This window comes from Bos indicus, chromosome 6 (assembly GCF_029378745.1).
Source record: "Bos indicus isolate NIAB-ARS_2022 breed Sahiwal x Tharparkar chromosome 6, NIAB-ARS_B.indTharparkar_mat_pri_1.0, whole genome shotgun sequence".
NCBI classification, from domain to species: Eukaryota; Metazoa; Chordata; class Mammalia; order Artiodactyla; family Bovidae; genus Bos; species Bos indicus.
In genome coordinates, this window is record NC_091765.1 from 12,906,137 (window position 1) to 12,927,509 (window position 21,373).

Consider the following 21,373-nt stretch of genomic DNA (forward strand, 5'->3'; position numbering starts at 1 on the left):
CCACTTAGCCTACTTTACTGAGAATTACAATATTGTAACCAAATATTGTATTATATAGAGTTAAGGTGAAAAAATGTAAAGATATTGCTAAAAAATTACCTCTGAAAAGATTAACAGTCTTCAATGACAGAAAAGATGGCTTACTTCAAAGAGACTCCTGTAATTTTTTTTTAGAGGTTTTGTGACCAGTGTAGTAACAGTGTGAGCATGTGAAACCGTGTTTTTAAATCTCTGTTCAAGAAATAGAAGCTCTTCATTTATAACCTTAATAAGTTAAAAAAAATAATAAAAGAGACTAAGTTGCAACTTACTAATGCTATTTTTTAGTTGATTTTTAGTGTAGTTTCTTTACAATGTTGTATTAGTTTCTACTGTACAGCATATGTATATATCCTCTTTTTTTTGGCTTTCCTTCCCATGTAGGTCATCACAGAGCTCTGAGTAAGAGTTCCCTGAGCTGTACAATGGATTCTCTTTAGTTACCTGTTTTATACATAGTATTAATGGTGCATATATGTCAATCCCAATCTCCCAGTTCATCCCACTCCTCACTTTCCCCTTGGTATCCATACATTTCTTCTCTGTGTCTGTGTCTCTATTTATGTTTTGCAAATAAGATCATCTATACCATTTTTCTAGATTCCACTGTGCTTAGTTCCTCAGTTACGTCTCCTTGCAACCCCATGGACCTTAGCCATGTGTATGCATTATAATAAATGATACTTGTTTTTCTTTTTCTGACTCACTTCACTCTATGACTGTCTCTAGATCCATGTACATTTCTGCAAATGTTTTGTTCCTTTTATGGCTGAGTAATATTCCACTGTATATACGTACCACATCTTTATTCATTCTTCTGCTGATGGGCATCTAGATTGCTTCCATGTCCTGGCTATTGTAAATAGTGCTGCAGTGAACACTGGGTTTCATGTGTCATTGTGAATTATGGTTTTCTTTGGGTATATGCCCAGTAGTGTGGTTGCTGGGTCATATGGTAATTCTATTTTTAGTTTTTAAGGAACCTCCATACTGTTCTCCGTAGTGACTGTATCAATTTACCTTCCCACCACCAGTGCAAGAGGGTTCCCTTTTCTCCACACCCTCTCCAGCATTTATTGTTTGTAGATTTTTTAATGGTGGCCATTCTGAGGGGTGTGAGGTGATACTTTATGGTAGTTTTGATTAGCATTTCTCTAATAATTAGTGATATTGACCATCTTTTCATGTGTTTGTTGGCTATCTTTATGTCTTCTTTGGAGAAATGTCTATTTAGGTCTTCTATCTATTTTTTGATTGGGTTTGTTTGTTTGTTTTATTGAGCTGCATGACCCATCTGTATATTTTGGAAATTAGTCCTTTGTCAGTTGCTTTATTTGCAAATATTATCTCCCGTTCTGAGGGTTATCTTTTTATCTTGTTTATGGTTTTATTAGGTCCTGTTTCTTAGTTTTTATTTTTATTTTCATTACTCTAGGAGTTGGGTCAAAAAGGATCATGCTGTGATTTATGTCAAAAGAGTGTTCCGCCTATGTTTTCCTGTAAGAATTTTATAATGTCAGGCCTTACATTCACTTCCTTAACACATTTTGAATTTCTTTTTGTGTATGGTATTAGGGAGTGTTCTAATTTCATCCTTTTACATATCACTGTTCAGTTTTCCCAGCACCACTTACTGAAGAGGCTGTCTTTTCTCCATTGTATGTGCTTGCCTCCTTTGTCATAGATTAGGTGGTCATAGGTGCCTGAATTTATCTGTGAGCTTTATATCCTGGTCCATTGGTCTATATTTCTGTTTTTGTGCCAATATCATACTGTCTTTATTAATGCTGTTTAAATATATGAATAGTTAATAAAAATGAAATGTGCTTTTTGTTATGGAAGATAAAACATTTGTTTGGGATAAATATTCAAGACCCTGTATCTGAGTATTAAGGTCCTTAGAGTCTAAAATTCTAGTACAACTTGAATTTTCTAACATGAGCATGCTGTGAACTATTGAAGAATTTCCTCTTTGATGGTTTGTGATGTGTTGTATATAATCTGTCTACGCAAGTGCTAAAGATAACCTTTATAGGCATTCCCAGTGGTCTCTCCTCCTGGGATTTCCAAATTTATATTTGTGGACTGTTAATTATTCATCAAATAACCTAAATGGTGTCTTTGATTAGTGTTCTTTTTTTAATTCAACAAATAAAAAACAGTATTTCATATTCACAAATATGTATTTACTATAAATTACATCTTACCATCATTTATATTTATAACACATCCTAGAATAAATAACGGAGAAAGCAATGGCACCCCACTCCAATACTCTTGCATGGAAAATCCCATGGACGGAGGAGCCTGGTAGGCTGCAGTCCATGAGGTCGCTAAGAGTCGGACGTGACTGAGCAACTTCACTTTCACTTTTCACTTTCATGCATTGGAGGAGGAAATGGCAACCCACTCCAGTATTCTTGCCTGGAGAATCCCAGGGATGGGGGAGCCTGGTGGGCTGCCGTCTATGGGGTCGCACAGAGTCGGACACGACTGAAGCGACTTAGCAGCAGCAGCAGCAGCAGAATAAATAAAACAGTCATATGCTGTTAGTTCAGTGATATATGAATCATAAATTTAATTCTTACTGTACTTGCATTGATTAAAACAAGAGTAATTTTACTGGTCCCATAAAATTTAACCAGGATATTCCAATAAATACATGTTGACTAGATAAATAATGTATAACTTAAAAGCTGATAGTTAATGTTTTGTTTGAGGACCTTTCTGAGGACTGCAGCCTGGGAGGCAACCTCTCAGATAGTGCTGAGGAACTGCTCTCAAGAAGTAAGCAAGGAGGAAGGGTAGCTAGTTTTTGCTGGAAAAGTAAAAGAAATGTGGTGGAACATCAAAAGATTACTACTAATCATAAAAAAAACCCAGACATCTCAAGTTAATGATTTTAGTGCTTTTCTGTGTATGGGAAGATGCAGGAGTCTGAACTTGGTAAAATTCTCCTTTTGATATGCATCGTCATTATCTAGGGTCAGTGTTCTGGTGTTTTCCATCCTGTGTTCCCCTCAGGGTACATCATGAGGGGTGGCTGCAGTGGCTGATGGCTTGATGGCAGCAACAATTACTCAACGGTACTTTACTGAAATGACAGGCAACATTTTGGGTCCACATATTTGAAATGAATTCTCTAAGCTGAATTTTGAGCAGAGAATCTCAGAGCTAAACTGGTGACATAGTCCACTGTGAGGTATCACTTTAGTAAAAAACCATTAGCCATGAGGACCCATTTAAGAACTTCTGGTCTGAAAGGCTGTTTTCACCCTCCCAAATTAAGTTTTAAAAAAATGTAGCAACCAACCATGGACATGACTCTTGGTCCTCAGAGTCTTATCACTGCTCTCTGTCAAATGCCTGAGGACTTCAGAAGAATCACAGGAACTCACATCATTTTGTGAATGTGTGTATATGTTTGTGTGTGTGGTGAAAATGGGAAGTTATTTTCTCCCAAACCTAAGTATATCTTGCAAGTTGTGATAAGCCATTATAAGTTTATCCAGACTGACTACTGCTGGGCTTTTTCAGTCTATGGCGTGGCATCTCAGAAGGCTATAAAATTCTTCAGATGATCAGTTAAGGCATGTAGGCCCATATATTACATTGGGCCCTGGCCTTTGGATCTACAATGTCATTGACAAACTCATTTTTTTAACACAATTGACATATTGAGAGTCTATTATTTTCCCATAATTGAAAAAAATTGTTTAAATATGTTATTTGTTCCATAAACTTTTTTCATTAGTTCCCTAATTTACTGTTGATTGTAGATGCTCTAGGTCTTTAAAAAATGTATGGGTGGGACTGGGTTTTATGACATGTTTTGTGAATTGGCCTCTATTCTTTCCACCACACTAGACATGATCTGCCCTTGCAATTCCCATTCATTGCTTCAGGAAGCATGAATTGGATAATGATAGACTTTGCAATGAAAGCTGCTGAAGATGAGAAATTTTTAGCAAGAAAGTGTGGGATTACAATGACAGCAGATGCTGCTGAGTTTTCTTGGGTGGTAGTAAAATCTGCTGAGTTATCTTGTCAGTCTTGTCAAGGGGAATGGGTCAAAATGAGATGAATATTATTTTACACAAGAAAGTATAATGCTGTTCTTAAAGTATTTGTGTAATCTGTACAGTGGTGGGTGAGAAAACTGCTTAGTTTCAACTTCACGGAGGCACACTGGTGCGAGCAGTGCTGAAATATGATTAGTAACTTGGGTGAAGCTGGAAATACAGGGAACAGACCTTTAAAAAATATCATATGGGACTCAATAAATGTCACAGAGTAACATATTTTTATAACTATAGTTAGCCTGTGCTGTTCTGTGTGCTAAGTCGCTTCAATCGTGTCCAACTCTTTGTGACCCCATGGACTGCAGTCCGCCAGGCTCCTCCATCCATGCGATTCTCCAGGCAAGAATACTGGAGTGGGCTGCCATTCCCTCCTCCAGATCTTCCCAACCCAGTGATCAAACCCAGGTCTCTTGCATTGCAGGTGGATTCTTTACTAGCTCTTTCTCAAAAAAATCCAAAGATAACCACACTTCAATTAATTTTGATGGGTCTTTTTGTTTGGTTGGTTTTTATTTTTGTCTTTTGCAAAATGAAAAAAGATATAAGATGGTTCTGTAACACAGAGGATTGTGTCTTACTACCCTCCTGCATTCTTGTTGCAAGGGAGCACTCATGAATCTACCAATTAAATTATTCAGGAAGGTGTAGTTATAAATAAACTTGTCTAAGAATATAGTGAATTCTTTTTCACTGAACTCGGTGTTTGTGTGAACTAATTTTATACTTTTTATAAAAGAATAAGTTATTTAAAAGAAGATAAATTAATTATAAGCTAAGCAACAGTAGTAGAAATCATTGAAGAATATACCTATCCTCATGGCTGCACAGAATTTTAACCCTTCTCAGTATTTGACACTGCTGCATATTCATACGGAAGGACAGAGCATTAGCAGGTTGACCTTAACTTTTGACCTGTTTTGGCTAATATCATGTAAAATTGATTGGAGGGGTTAGTTGGAATCGTTATAGTTCCAAGATTTAGGAAAAGCTGTATTTCCTTCATGACAATACACCACCTCAAAAAAAAAAAAAAAAAAAAGGCTAAAAAGAACTTTCCACATATTTAAAAACCCTCTCATTGTCTTTTCTATAAATCTGATTTTTTCTTTTGAGACAATAGTTTTGATTGTCACCTTATTTAGTTCTGCAGTGGAAGAAAGAAATACCTCTAGAGAATGCTTAATATTTCTCTTGTTATGCAAGTATATAAGCCTGATACTTAAAGAGTACAATTTTAATCTTCAATCTAAGCAGTTGACATGAATCTTTGAACCAGTCAACTCTTAACTGGAAGTGGTGTGACACCAATCTTATTAATAAAACATCTTAATATATTCATAATGTTGTCCTGTTTCTAGCTTCTGCAGGTCAGCTGGGGTGGCAGAATTGTTACCCAGTTACTTAAGTGTGGCTGCACTGAGTGCTCTCGTATCAGCAGACATTCTATTTGCTCTCATACAGCTTCTTTAGCCTCTGAAACGTGTATCTAAGCCATTTTTAATGAAAATCCTCATAAATAGTTTACAAATACTTTAATCCTTTTTAAAAAGTAGTAAATAGTAAATTTTTTTCATCTTCAGGTTCAAACTCATCGACACAGCCATATTTTGTAACCCAATGATATTGTCACAAACCTTTTTAAAAAAATCTAAACATACTTTCACTTACACCAAATGATTTCAGTGCCATACATTTCTGTTTTTAAATATTTGTTAATCATTTATTATCAGGCCATAGCAATGTAACAGGACTAAATAGTACTTCTTCCCCAATTAACAATTTATACTTTGAAACTAAGAGTAGTTTTTTATAGAGCAAAGTACATAGATGATTTGAATAATGTATCTTTTAAATCTTGAAGATCTCCAGCAATTAAAAGGCTGAAATATTGATGTTATTGAACAGGTGATTTTTGGGTAAGTGAGCTACTTGAAAGCAATCTTGAATAGAAATTTGGTACTTTCCAGGTGTTATATTTGAATAAAATATTGTAAATTATTAACCCAATCAACTCCAGAATCCTTGACTTTGATTTTAAAAGCCAAAATAATGGAAATTACTCTCCCAACTGTTAATAATATATGAAATTAGTGAAATAAAAAGTGACTAAGAAACAAGCTGTTAATTCCACAGGAAACTCCAAACATAGCTGAGTTGACAGGTACCTTTTTCGATAAAACTACCAAGAGCATGAGAATGATCCTAATTTGTATATTTTCCTAAGATAATAACTATTCCAAACCATTGTTTTTGTTAATGGCAGCATGGAAAAAGACAAACCATGGGACATCCAATTTTTTTGAATTGGTGTAATAATTAATTACAACTCTGGCCCAGTAATTAAGTTGTCAGTCACCTTGCCAGAGAAAGTGCAAAGGCATTTAGGTGGTTCATTTAAGTTTATGATTTCAAAATATTGAATTAGGCACTGTGGGCTGGAAAGAACATAGATTAGTGAATTAAACAGCAGACAAACACCTCAGCCAAATAAAGTTCCAGTCCTGGCACAGCTTTTGAATTGACTGGATGACTTGAACAAGTCACTCAACACCTGTGTCCTTCAAGTCTCTGGCAGGCAAGTACCCAGTAACTCCATGAATGTGGAAGTAGTAGTTAAACAGAACAAATATTTGTTCAATTTATTACAGTTGGTTTACAATGTTGTGTTAATTTCTGTTGTACACCAAAGTGATTCAGTTATAATGCGTATACACTCTTTTCCTATTCCTTTCCATATAGTTGATCAGAGGACATTGAATATAGGTCCCTGTGTTATACAGTAGGACCTTGTTGCTTATCCATTCTGTATATAATAGCTTGCATCTGTAGTCCCAAACTCCTAATCCATGCCTCCTCCACCCCTTGGCAACCACAGGTCTTTTCTCTATGTCTGTGAGTCTGTTTCTGTTTCATAGGTAAGTTCGTCTGTGTCGTATTTTAGATTTCACGTATCAGTGATATCATACGGCGTTTGTCTTTCTGACTTCACTTTGTGTGATAATCTCTAGGTCCATCCATGTTGTTGCAAATGGCATTATTGTGTCCTTTTTATGGCTGAGTAGTATTCCATTGTATACTTGTATACATTGTGAGTGTATATCTATACACACACATATACAACTGGGCTTCCCTGGTTTAGATTTTACAAGGTTTAATAGTCCCTCTTTAGTTATTTATTCTGGGTAAGAAATGATGGTTGGTTGTACTAGAGTGATGAGAAGAAAAGAAGTGGATTAATGTGTAAGGCCTTTAAAAGGCAAACTCAGTATGGCTTGAACTACTGGATTGGGAGAGGTGGGATGAGGGAATCAAAAATGATTCTCAGGTTTCTTTCTGGCTTGTGTAAATGGATGATGTTGCCATTCACCAGGATGAGGTCCCTGGAAGAGCAAATAGGTGACAGAAATTCATATGCTCAGTTTAGGGTATGTTGGGTTCAAGATGCATTTGAGATATCCAAATGGAAATTCCAAAGTAGGCGCTGACATACAGACCTAGAGGAACAGTCTAGAACAACCTGGGAGTCATGGGATATTCAGCGATTTAAAGCGCTGGTATAGACAGAACTGTAGGGATAACAGTATATGGTAAGAGGGCCTCGGACTGTGCCTTTTAAAAGGAACTGAAACATTTAAAGTCCATGTGGCAAATGTGAGTGAGATGCTGTGATCAGATGATTGATAAGAAAAGCTGGGAGAAGTGAAACGAGAATATTTCAAGATGGTGTAAGGGACTAATCAGCAAGCTCTGTGGCTTTGGGCAGTACCTGTATTCTCGACTTCTTTGTTGACAAGAGGGGTAACATCTGTCTGCGTATCTCAGGGAACTGCCATGATGCCCAGATCTCATACTGCTTGAGAAATGTTGAAATCTATTAGTTATTTTATCATATAATCACTCTCAGTTCCTAGGGATGTTTGTTTTGTTTTGAATACTTGGACCATTCACACTCTTTACTCTTCCAGGCTTCTTTAGAACAATAAAGAGCCAAAAAATATGAATTGGAACATGACGCTATTTGCAATTCTTTTGCAGAACTGCATGGGATGTGATTGTACTCAGGATCTGGAATATTTCTCCCATTTGCTTTTCTCTCCTGCCTTTCCCCTAGGAACCTGGAAGTCTCCTTTAGGACCTGTGGGTATAAGCTTGAGCACCTCAATTCTATCACTAAAACTATTCAGTAATCAGTTCTCTGTGATTAAATGGTTAGCCACAAGGTAGAAGCCTCGGGTATTCAGGGAACACCTTCCTGGTACACTCTTCCCTCACCTCTAGTGTAGTTAGTGACACATCCCAGATGCCCCACTTGGACTTCTTCCATAGTGGCCATCACGTTCTCTCAGGGAGAGGGTGGGCTAGAGGAAAATGGCCCTCCCCACAGAACGGAGGCACTGAGGCACTTCACCCAGCGAGCATCCCTCAGCCTCACTGCGGAGGAGACGAGACCTGGCTAGAACCAAACCCTCCATCTTCCTCTAAGTCACTGTGGCAACCATTCCAACCACAACAGACTACTACATACAAATGATTCATCCCTAGCCTCCTGCTTTCCTTTAAAGAGTCAGCTGTCATGAGCTGCCCTGACTCACTCGCCTTTGCTCTGGGGAAATAAGCACTCTAAAGATTCCTGAGTTCCAGGCCCCTCCCAAGCCAAGAGCCTCACGTTTTTATGATGATGCAGCACAGAGGCATCCTGGCCACCTCCCATCTGCAGTCCTGCCACCTCCAGCACCACTGTTTCTGAACATAAGAACTAAGAAGGCAACTTGTGTCACTTTGATTATGCAGGATGAAGATTAAGCCAGTTGCAGGGATGCCAACTGTTGAAGAGCTAGTGAGTATTTGCACAGCAGTTCAGAGTGAGACGAGGCCATGTATACCCCGTGTTTCTAATACCATACTATGCTTGTGAAGGAACCCAGAGACTTTCAGAGAGTGACTCTGAACTTCTCACAGTTTGTAAACTAAGTTGGCCTAATGAGGCTCTTCAAAGGGCAGTAATCTTACATCCGTTTTTCCTTTTTTTTTTGTTCTAAAAAACTGACATTGTTTTCTATAGTTTTTACTGATTAGCCACACTGTGTCTTAGGGAATCTATTAGTTTTAAATGAGGATTTAATACAAGGAGTAAGTTTTGTATAGTCACATTTTCCTAATTTCATTTTCTGAGCTCCCCCACATCACTGTCCTGTATATTCTGGAATCGGGTCAGCTGTCATGCCTTTTTGCCAGATGTTGTTCACACTGTTGAGGCCAGAGACAGATCCGCATTGTAGGCAGACGCTTTACCATCTGAGTCACCAGGGAAGTTCCTATTGCCTAAATAAATTTAAGCTAAAATATGCCATTGGCACCATCCGTGTTATAGAATTATTCCCTGACACTAACTCTGTCAGTATGTTTTCATATTTGGTATATTATAGCTATTTATTCATCAAAAGAGCATGGGAAAGAAATGTTTTAAGTGTGTTTAGGAACTAAGAAACTCTATGTTATTTTTTTTCAATGTAAATGAAATAACTGAGTATGGAATCTACCCTATATGGTGATAATTATTTATACTATCAACCTTGACATTGTTAGTAACCATTTTATCAACAAACCATATTTTATAAGGTAGTCTCAGATAGTCTCAATGAAGTCAAGTTAGGTTTTGCAGAACATTTATTTTAAATAAGGGATATTTAAACCTAGATAACCTGGAGTTTTGAAAGTGAGTGTAAACATTTAAGTTTGTGGTTAAGAATGTACTTTAAAAAGATCAGATTCATTAAAAATGCAAACTGGTTGCCTTTAATCAGTAAGAACTAAAACCAGACTTCAGTTTTTTCTATGATGAACAGCAGCCCTATTACCTCACTATAATAGAGTGGAAATAACTTTTAGTGATTACCCTGTTTATTTCCAGTGACTTAAGGAAGTACCACAATGTTCTTAAAATTCAGTGAAATTTAATTTTTAAAATATTTCATGCTTTTATTTCGTTAGTAAGAGAATAATGTTCTGAAATCAGGAAATGGTTTTCAACATCAGTTGACCAAATTCACAAACTTATTGAGCATCTGTTTTATTAAAGACATTGGATAAAGCTTTTTAGAGGATACAAAGAAATAACATGTTCTTTGCCCACAGGGAGCTTTTAATCTAACTAGGAAGACATTAGAGAGTCAACCAAGTTTAGTAATAATTTAACTAAAGAAATTGTCATGGTATACAGTATATCCTTAATTGCCAAATAATACAAAGTAGGCTTTCCAAAAAGGAAAAGAACACTTGAGGCAGATGAAATAGGTGGAATTTGAGCCAAGTCAACTATATTAACAATTTTACCAGTTGTGGGCTTGGAATAGAAGCAAATCATGTTTGATGTTAGTGTTGACAGCTATATAGGAAGGTTTCTAGCTCCATCCATAGCATTAATTCACACATTGTTTTTCCAATTTACAGTTGACGGAAGGCCATTTATCTACATATGAGGGCAATTACAGTGTTAGCGTCCCCTTTCATAGTTAGTTGAGCTAAACAGTAAAATAATTTTATATAAATTAAATGCCTCAATGCATTTCAGCAATACTATGAAGAAAGACATATTAGTAACATGATACTTTGTCTTTTTAAATAACACAGTTGTTAATGGCAAGAGAAAAAGGTTCATAAACTCAATCATGTTGAGATAAAGATAATAAAAACTAATTTGTAAAAAAAATACAGCCTTGACCTTCCAGGTGAATGTCATTTTCTAACAAAGGGGATGCAGTGGTGCTTGCCCAACATGGACCTGCTCACTCAGGGGTCCTGTTAAAGTTAGACTGTGCATCTGCAGGTCTGAAGTAGGGCCTGAGAACAGTTTCTTGCTGTTTCTGCCAGGCTCTCGGAACAAAGACCTAACATTGATCTGAGAGCTCTGGGCAGCAAGACTGTAGAGAGGAAAACACCGCGATTCTGAGAGGGCTGTCTTAAATGGGAAGTACCCTGTTTGAGGAAAATAGCAGTATCATTAGAATAATCTGATATGGCTTCTACCCTTTATTCTCACCCAACTCTTTGTCTTTGCCTTTAGCACGAAAGCAAGAGATTATCAAAGTCACTGAACAACTGATCGAAGCTATCAACAATGGGGACTTTGAAGCTTACACGTGAGTAGAGGCACATTTATTTTGCTTTCATGCATATGACTAAGTGTTTTCTATATGAATGCATTCTTCAGTGTACCTGAACTCATGTATATTCAACCCAGGCTTGATACAGTAGCTTCATTTCAAGGTATAATGCCCCAGGAGAGAAACAAGTGTATTTAAGAATGCAGACAGAGAAGATTAGACTTCTGACAGGAAAACTGGGGATTTCTTTGTCAGAGCTCATCTCCATGTGAGAGAAGGCTTTCCAAGCAGAGCAGTCCATGAGGTTAAAAACACAAGCAACAGGAAAGCACAGAAAAAGTGCATCTGGGTTTAGGCGTGTTTTTCCTCACCGTCTGCAGAGGTGATGGGACAGAGAGAGATCAGGAGGCAACATCCAGTACAGCTGAACTTTATCTTCATCTCTTTTAGGAGTTTGTCTCTTAAATAAAATGTTCTTTAAAGAAAGGGTTCTAATGTTAAAGTACACTATAGGTATAGAGGAAGTCACTTTGAGCAAATACAAATAAAACTTTCAAATAAATAGGGCATGGAGGATTATCGTGCAAAGAATGTGGGTCTATAAGTTAGCTATTTGAGTGGAGATAAAAATCAGTTCTCAACTTTCCATTTATACCCTGAAAGATGATGCTGTGAAAGTGCTGCACTCAATATGCCAGCAAATTCAGAAAACTCAGCAGTGGCCACAGGACTGGAAAAGGTCAGTTTTCATTCCAATTCCAAAGAAAGGCAATGCCAAAGAATGCTCAAATTACCGCACAATTGCACTCATTTCACACACTAGTAAAGTAATGCTCAAAATTCTCCAAGCCAGGCTTCAGCAATATGTGAACCATGAACTTCCAGATGTTCAAGCTGGTTTTAGAAAAGGCAGAGGAACCAGAGATCAAATTGCCAACATCCGCTGGATCATCGAAAAAGGAAGAGTTCCAGAAAAACATCTATTTCTGCTTTATTGACTATGCCAAAGCCTTTGACTGTGTGGATCACAATAAACTGGAAAATTCTTCAAGAGATGGGAATACCAGACCACCTGATCTGCCTCTTGAGAAATTTGTATGCAGGTCAGGAAACAACAGTTAGAACTGGACATGGAACAACAGACTGGTTCCAAATAGGAAAAGGAGTACGTCAAGGCTGTATATTGTCACCCTGCTTATTTAACTTATATCCAGAGTACATCATGAGAAACGCTGGACTGGAAGAAACACAAGCTGGAATCAAGATTGCTGGGAGAAATATCAATAACCTCAGATATGCAGATGACACCACCCTTATGGCAGAAAGTGAAGAGGAACTAAAAAGCCTCTTGATGAAAGTGAAAGAGGAGAGTGAAAAAGTTGGCTTAAAACTCAACATTCAGAAAACTAAGATCATGGCATCTGGTCCCATCACGTCATGGGAAATAGACAGGGAAACAGTATCAGACTTTATTTTGGGGGGCTCAAAAATCACTGCAGATGGTGAGTGCAGCCATGAAATTAAAAGACGCTTACTCCTTGGAAGGAAAGTTATGACCAACCTAGACAGCATATTCAAAAGCAGAGACATTACTTTGCCAACAAAGGTCCGTCTAGTCAAGGCTATGGTTTTTCCTGTGGTCATGTATGGATGTGAGAGTTGGACTGTGAGGAAAGCTGAGCGCTAAAGAATTGATGCTTTGAACTGTGGTGTTGGAGGAGACTCTTGAGAGTCCCTGGGACTGCAAGGAGATCCAACCAGTCCATTGAGAAGGAGATCAGCCCTGGGATTTCTTTGGAAGGAATGATGCTAAAGCTGAAACTCCAGTACTTTGGCCACCTCATGCGAAGAGTTGACTCATTGGAAAAGACTCTGATGCTGGGAGGGATTGGGGGCAGGAGGAGAAGGGGACGACAGAGGATGAGATGGCTGAATGGCATCACTGACTTGATGGACGTGAGTCTGAGTGAACTCTGGGAGTTGGTGATGGACAGGGAGGCCTGGCATGCTGAGATTCACGGGGTCGCAAAGAGTTGGACACAACTGAGCAACTGAACTGAACTGATAGGTCCTCTTGAATGAAAGGGTTAGATGTTAAAAAAATGAGATTGCTCTCTGGTTGGAAAGGTGTAAGTTTAAAAGCAGGGGACTCATAGACATGAGAAAGGAAAATGATTGGGCTACCTAGAGTGAGAACTTACCTATTTTAATTTTTAAAGCCAAAATAAAACTAACAAAATATTTGTAAAATGTACCTAAAATTAATTTATATTGAGACAATAAGATTGGAAAGTGGAAAAAATAGGTAAAGGACCTGATCTGACCATTAGCAAAAGAGGAAATATAAATGACAAACTAAATGAGATCCTACTGATGCCCACTAATCAAGTGCAGATCTGAATGTAGGAGGTTCTCTGCCCCTCAGATGAGCAGGAACAAAACCCCTGCTAACCACAGAGGGCAGGACACCAGTGGCTTTCCCACCGTTGACGGGGTATAATGGGGACACTTCCATGGTGGTGGGTCACAATTACTATATACCAGAAATTTTATAAAGGTCCAGATTACTACTTTAACCCTGTATTTCTAGTTATAAAAATTTAACAGGAGCATGGATTTTGAATTTTAAACAGGGACAAAAATTGTGAACAAAAGATACTGCCTCTAGGAGATGAAACTGTGGGCTTTTTTTTTTTTTTTTGCTTCTTTCCAAATTTTATATAATAAGATATTTTTTATCAGTTACAAACAGATAACCAAATATAAAGTATGGAAGACAGTAACTGAATATAAGAACTAAATTAATCCCAGGACTGCCTCTTATAAATTTAACGTGTGTTAAATTTAATGCAATGGCACCCCACTCCAGCACTCTTGCCTGGAAAATCCCATGGACGGAGGAGCCTGGAAGGCTGCAGTCCATGGGGTCGCCAGGAGTCGGACATGACTGAGCGACTTCACTTTAATGCATTGGAGAAGGAAATGGCAACCCACTCCAGTGTTCTTGCCTGGAGAATCCCAGGGACGGGGGAGCCTGGTGGGCTGCCGTCTATGGGGTCGCACAGAGTCAGACACGACTGAAGTGACTTAGCAGCAGCAGTAGCACCAGTAAGAGTATATTTAGAATGAAATAAATAGTAAAAAATGGATTTTAAAACATATTATTTGTTGTTGGAAAATTAAACAGGTGAATAGTTGTTAAAGAGTTGTTTAGAATCCTGCACCATAGGACCAGCTCTCTTTTATTCTTTTGGTTGATATAACTTTGTTAGACCCATATGATTCATCAAACATACACTTAAAGAAAATATGTCGATAGCTTTCCCCTGTGGAATAGTGGAGTTTGCTGGCCAGGCCATAGTGGCGAAATACAGCACCTGCTGCATTCTCAGACACTTTAAAATAGGGTGTTTTAAATAATTCAGTTCCTCAGCTCACTAATTCCTTTTCCTACCTTCTGGCTTGATTTTGTATACTCAGGTCCAGTAGTTAACCCAGAGCACCTTCCATTTGGGGATGGTAGGATGTATTGGTAAAGCTGTCAGCTGGTCTTTAGAACACCTGTTTGAAGTGTGTACCCCCACGGGTCAAGGAGCAGTTTGTGACTCTTATTAGTCCAAAGCCTGTGATAGGAGAGAGAGATACATTCATTACTTACTTACGTAGAAACAGAGAGAAAGAACACGTTAACAGGTTTTCAACTATGTTGAAAACTCAGTGGTTGGGTAAAAAGAGCCATCATAGTACAGTGATCCTCAGATGATTTTGGTGCTGATATAAAGTAATAAAAAATTTTGATTCAGTAATGTTGACAGCCAAAAGTCTATTTATAGAGAATGTAATAGCCCCTGGCAGAAAACAAGCCCCGTTACCACGGGAACGCTGTTCTTGCCATTTTGCTTCTTAGAGATATTTAACTTTGAGCTTTAATACCTGCCCACCAGGAAGTCTGAGGTGTTTAAAGTTTAAAATCTCTACCCACTCCCACCCTATCCGCACCTGAGGCTTTCTTTACCACAATGAATAAACCACTGTGATATCTTACTTTAAAGAGTGTTTTCTACTTTAAAACTATTCTTTAAAAGAATCAGTTCCAAAATTCTATGAGCTGTACTTTTAAGAACCATAATGATCTTTTTAAAACTTGTATTCTTGTTAAAAACATTTTAACTTTTCGTCTCCCACATGGGGAATTTCTGTAGGAAATTAGATGAAGCCTCACTAAATTAACGGTCCCAAATCCTTCAGTATGCATTCTTTTTATCTAAGTTTGTGAACTACTAAATTCTTGAAATCCAGATCGCCTACCCCTCCACATACCTCGAAAACTCTCACTGCAGAAAGTGCAGCTCAAATTCTCTCTTAAATCTTCCCTTTCTCACATATGACCTGGGTTTCGGGCACTTTGTGTTTATTTCCACTCAAGTATTAACTGTTTCTTTCAAAGAATATTTGCTACATAGTAGGTATTTAACAAATGCTTTGTTGAATTTTTTTCAAGAAAGCCTATTGGCTTTCCCTGAATATACCATTAAAATGGTATCTTTTTTCTTGAATCATAATTCTAGGATTAAAAAGTAAACTAATGTGCATCTGAATCTCTCAATTATAAAAGTTAATTAAGCTTGTATTTAAAGTTTAAGGACATTGCCAGAAACTGCAAGATGTGACACTTACCTTCACATCAGTCTAAATGACTGTTTGGCATGATGTAGATAGTATCACATTATTCCAAAAATATTTAATTTCCAAGGCAAAGTGTATTTTATAGGACTTAGAGATTGACTCAGACTTGGAGAGCATTTCAAAAATAAACTTATAATAACTAGAAAACTAGGGAATTATAAAAACGGGAAAGCCTAGAGAACTCCCCTTGCAAACTAAAAATTAGAAATGTTTCAAAGGAAACTCCTAAAGCATTATAGATCATCAGCTGCTGGAACTGGTTGTATTATCTTGCCCTTATCTGAGGTCACTGCAAAATTCTTTTTTAGGGTTTTCTCTTCAACCCACCCTGGGAAGGCCTGTGATAGAAACTTTATGTTTGTACTGTTTTTTAAGACTCTTTCCTTCAGTGACTGTTTGATAAATTAAAAATGGATATGTGTGAAACAACAAAATACATTAACTCATTTATTTTATTTTTTTTTCCTACAGAAAAATCTGTGACCCAGGCCTTACTGCTTTTGAACCCGAAGCTTTGGGTAATTTAGTGGAAGGGATGGACTTTCATCGATTCTACTTTGAAAATGGTACATTTACTTTAATAGCATGCCTTTTCCAGCTTCTCTGAACTTCTCCAGAATTTCTAGATTCTTTGGCTCTTTCCTGCAATGAGCATTCTTACTTTAGTCCAGCATCCTACATCATAATTTTGTAATTTGAAATAAAAAAACACAATAGCCATAAGCTTTGGTATGTTTTGAAAAATACCTAATTTTATATAAAAAGTGATGGTGATTATATACACTCCATAGAAGTCCCAGTAAATATATAATATACGCTGTGAAATGAGTCACCAAAAAGTATTTAATTATTTTAGGTTTTCAAAACATTGTTTATATGAAAAAATAAGAGAAACTACAGCATGCCAGAATATTTGCCATAGAGGGTGCTTTCAAGAATAATAATCAGTGCTCATTTCCAAGGTAAAAATGTGTATTAAGATGAGTAATGAGGTAAATATTTATTCAGATTACAAGAATTTTAATGGTATCAGATAAAATAAAAGAAACACCTGCAGAAATCCTCCAGGTCACCAAAAAAACTATAAAAGAGAAGTTCCTCTTATCCTTCTCCTAAAGACATTAGGTATAAGGTATTTGCATGATGCAGGGAGTAAATTTACCTTTTGCAATAAAATTTTTATGAATTAAAGAGGAATCATAGTAATGATTCAGATAATCAGGTTTATGTCCAGTAATTATAAGCATTAACAAGAATATTTGCGTTGGCACGCATTTTCACATTCAATGAATTGCTTTTTCTTATATGCACTAGATATTTGCAAGGAAACAAAGATAATTATGTGGTAAACTGGCCTTAACAAAACTTCAATAAATGTTCTCATATTCTCTGTTTCGTGCTGTGATTGACAGCATGTCGTAATGTTTCCTTCAGTAGGCTGTAGCTTGATACCACCTCATCTGTAGTAAACGAATAATGAACCCATTAATATTGTAACCTACCTCAACATAACACTGCACTTCATTACTCTCCATAAATACATATTCATAATAATGGGATATTGTTTTTTATCAGACTGTAGCAGTAAGTAATTAATTCAGATTGTTCCTAAGAATGAAGGATATGTTTGGATAACAGGTAAAACAGTTCTGCCTGTTTTAGTGATCAAAGAGAGTAGCATCAATCAATATCTGCACTAAATCTTCATCTCTCTTAGTCATTGAACAGTCAGAATAAATAGATGTTGTCAAAACAACAAAGGCTGGAGCCTATTGAAGTGAAGTCGCTCAGTCGTGTCCGACTCTGCGACCCCATGGACTGTAGCCTACCAAGCTCCTCTGTCCTTGGAATTTTCGAGGCAGTAGTACCGGGGTGGGTTGCCATTTCCTTCTCCAGAGGATCTTCCCGACCCAGGGATCAAACCCGGGTCTCCCGCATTGTAGACAGACGCTTTACCGTCTGAGCCACCAGGCAAGCACGGAGCCTACTGAGGGCTGCTCAATCCAAGGAGAGAGCTAGAGGATCAGAATCAGGCTATATGGCCAACACCAAATTTTGGATTTTTACTGGCTAACCATAATTGGACTACTGGAATGGACTGTACTAAATAAAGGAGCCACTGGATGAGATGGGGAAACTGATTCACACCATGGCCAGCCTATTTAGAAGACAGCAGTCTCCATGCTTAATACATGATGTATTTCCCTTGCCCCAAGTACTTTACCAACTGGCGGAAAAAAAAAACAACAGCCCACAGGAAATCCTGTCAACTGTCCCAGCGGTTCTTTATTGGAAAAATAAGCTGCTCTGTGCACCTGGGCCAGCCCTCCTCCACCTCTGTTCATTTTATGGCTTGTTCCTAACCACTTCCCATTATAAATAATTATGTCTCTCCAGCTTTTTCACCCAAAGTTTGAGTGGCGTACAATTTACCCACAAAGAAAATAATGACTGTATCTACTTCAGCTATTTTTCTTTATACTTTGCACTCAATTCTTTGAGTTAGTGAATAGTTGAATGAATGAATGACATTCTATTTATTGGTCCCAAGGGAAGTTGTTATTGGTTTCGGTTTACTCTGCATAGAAACTAAGCTCTCTTTTCCATGTTCTTCTCTTCCAGCTTTGTCCAAAAGCAATAAACCCATCCACACCATCATCCTGAACCCTCATGTGCACCTGGTGGGCGACGATGCTGCCTGCATAGCGTACATTAGGCTCACCCAGTACATGGATGGCAGTGGAATGCCAAAAACAATGCAGTCGGAAGAGACACGTGTGTGGCACCGCCGGGATGGAAAGTGGCAGAACGTTCATTTTCATCGCTCGGGGTCGCCAACAGTACCCATCAAGTAAATATTTCCAGGCTGTCAGCTTCTTTGTTAATACGCCCATGGTCAGCGTCTTTTACGTATTCCATTGTGAATAGCACAGCATCTGTTATTTAACGCTAGTGGTTAGTTATACTGGTGGGAGTCCATGTTTCATAAGAAGCAGTCTATAATTCTCTGGGAAGATCAGACTAGCTATTTGTTGGTTGAAACTTGCCCTAGAAAGTATACAGTCATTTTAGATAGGGTTAAATCAGGGAGAATTCATGTAATAAGGCAAACAATTTATACAACTTCATTGTCACATATTGGCAGAGGAAGGAGACGTGGAAGGAAAAAGTTTCTAAAATGGCCAAAACAGTCAAACCTCTTACTCAAAGGTTCCTCACACATAGTTTCAACCAGTCTTGGATCAAAAAATTTCAGTAGTAGAGAAATTCCAGTATGTTTCAAAAAGAAGAACTTAAATTTGCCTTGCAGGTAAATGATTTACATAGCGTTTAGATTGTATTAACAATTACAAGTAATCTCTAGAGATTAAAGTACATGAGAGGATGGGTGCAGGTTATATGAAATACTACACTATTTTATATAAATGACTTGTGCATCTGAAGATTTTGGTATCCTTGGGGGCTCTCAAACCAATCCACCACAGATACTATGGGCTGACTGTATCATATAAGGAGCTTCATTTCATAGATTTTTCTACTGGCACTCTATTAGGATATTAGAAACTTATGGAACATAGCATTTAAAATGCAAGTATTTATTACATATTTCAGCATCTTTCTCACTATACCACTCTACCTCAGAGGGCATGGTTGCTCTTCCATTTATATCATCTAGGTGCTTACCTTGTGCCAGATAAAATGCAAGGTGAAAGACACTGTTATATCACCAATACCAAAGAAAAAAATAAAGCTTCATAATCAGCTTCAGAGTAGAAGGGAATGGATAACCCATGCAGCAAAGTGCTTATAACAAGTTGGAAGTATGCTTTGTAGAGAAGACAGAATTTTGAGCAGTCTCAAGTGAGGAGTGGAATTTAGCAAAATAGAACAAAAGGAACACAGTCCAAGTTCAAGGAGCATCAAGAGGAAAAGCTCAGCATCAGCCATCAGCTCCCTGTGGTAGGACTGTGGGTCCAGGAGGCTACCTCCAGGTGGCGTAAAGGGGATTATGGTGGTGTCGAGTAAGAGTAGTGAGATGAGGACAAGAAAGCATGTTCAGACTCGGTAGAAGTTCAGCCAGCTGCTGACCTCATTTCAGATTCTCTTACCTATTCATATCTGGGGGCCTTGGGATGGGTAGTCAAAACCACACAAACAGCCATTCAATGCATTCCAGAGAATCAAGATGTCTTAGTTTAATAATGTCCCACCAGTGGTTTTCACATGGCCTTCTGTTTAGCCTTATTATGTATCAGTGTTGGATTTGTCCAAAGTGGGTCAAGAAGGAAAAAAAAGAAAGGTTGAAATTCACTCCAAAAAATATATATATAAATATATATATAAGTAATTAAAAGACAGGAGAACTGTAACAATAATGAAGATGCCTATCTTTGTGCATTTCTGAGTTTTTTACCCCAAAGAGGTACAGTACCAATTGCCAGCTACTACAGAAGGGATTACTTTCATTCAGTACTAGAAGGTTAGTTTTTCTACAATTCCCTGTAGTGTTTATGGATAGAGCCTACTTGAGAAAATTTCATTTTATGCCAGGTGGCTTAAGTGAGGCTTCTCTTAATAGGCCACCTTGTATTCCAAATGGGAAAGAAAACTTCTCAGGAAGCACCTCTTTGTGGCAATACATCTAAGGCCTGAAAACCATTCACACATATGGGTCTTGTAAGTAACATCTCGCTCCGTGATACTTTGTGATTGGAGCTAATGACTGAAAAGCTGCATGGCTGTTTTTCCTCTCTTTGAGGATATTTTCTTGCATTGTAGTCAATGAAAACCATAAAAGGTCTTTGAGAATCCACAGCATTTCTGCATGAGCTCTTGAGTCTAACGTTTGGCAACATTGTGTAGCATAACCCTTATTTTCAAGGTATTAAGTGCTGAAAAGACCCTACCTTCAGCATATAGATCGTGGCATTTCAAATATTGTGGAGTTCTCACATCAAAAGTCAATTCTATCTGGGTCAATTCAGACAACTCTCAATTATCCAGATCTAATTTATATCCGGCTCTAGGATCCTTTGATGTCTGTTTTTTCAGGAGGTTACAGTTCCTGTTCTGCACTTAGCTAAGGTTAATAAGTACATTAATTTGCTGTGCCTGGCCAAGTTTAATGGTATTTGACCACAAAGAGGAAGTCAGGCTGAAATTTAGAACTCACAAAGTGAGTAATTCCAGAGGATAATTGAAAGTTGACTGTAGTTAAATTCATGCCTGTGTTGTTGTTTAAGATTGGCTTCTTACCTTGGATTGGAAGGATTCAGATACATGTGGCAGCATTGTGAATTTGTTCCCCAGTCAAAGCCCTGAACTTTGTCCAAGCTTGGAAGAAATAGTGCTCCCAGCTGTTGGTTTAAAGAAAGAAGACCTCTGGTTAAATAAGAGTAATCCCACATTCCCTATTCTTGAGGCTGTAAAATTGACTTTTAGGGTTGACATCCAGTGGAGTCT

At 37.8% G+C, this 21,373-nt stretch overlaps 1 protein-coding gene across 17 annotated transcripts in view; it reads left to right on the forward strand.

Moving 5' to 3' along the window:
- The window catches only part of CAMK2D (calcium/calmodulin dependent protein kinase II delta), a 317,101-nt gene that overhangs the window by 293,306 nt on the left and 2,422 nt on the right, over nucleotides 1-21,373 (forward strand). For 15 of the 17 annotated variants that reach the window (XM_070791027.1, XM_070791029.1, XM_070791031.1 and 12 more), the window contains 4 exons: nucleotides 11,185-11,260; nucleotides 16,382-16,476; nucleotides 18,533-18,761; nucleotides 20,490-20,587. In XM_070791027.1, coding sequence (XP_070647128.1) covers nucleotides 11,185-11,260; nucleotides 16,382-16,476; nucleotides 18,533-18,761; nucleotides 20,490-20,556 — 467 coding nt within the window. In that variant the 3' untranslated portion in view covers nucleotides 20,557-20,587. Of the gene's footprint in view, nucleotides 1-11,184; nucleotides 11,261-16,381; nucleotides 16,477-18,532; nucleotides 18,766-20,489; nucleotides 20,588-21,373 lie in introns of those variants that run through there. The other 2 variants (XM_070791039.1, XM_070791033.1) reach the window with 2 other exon arrangements.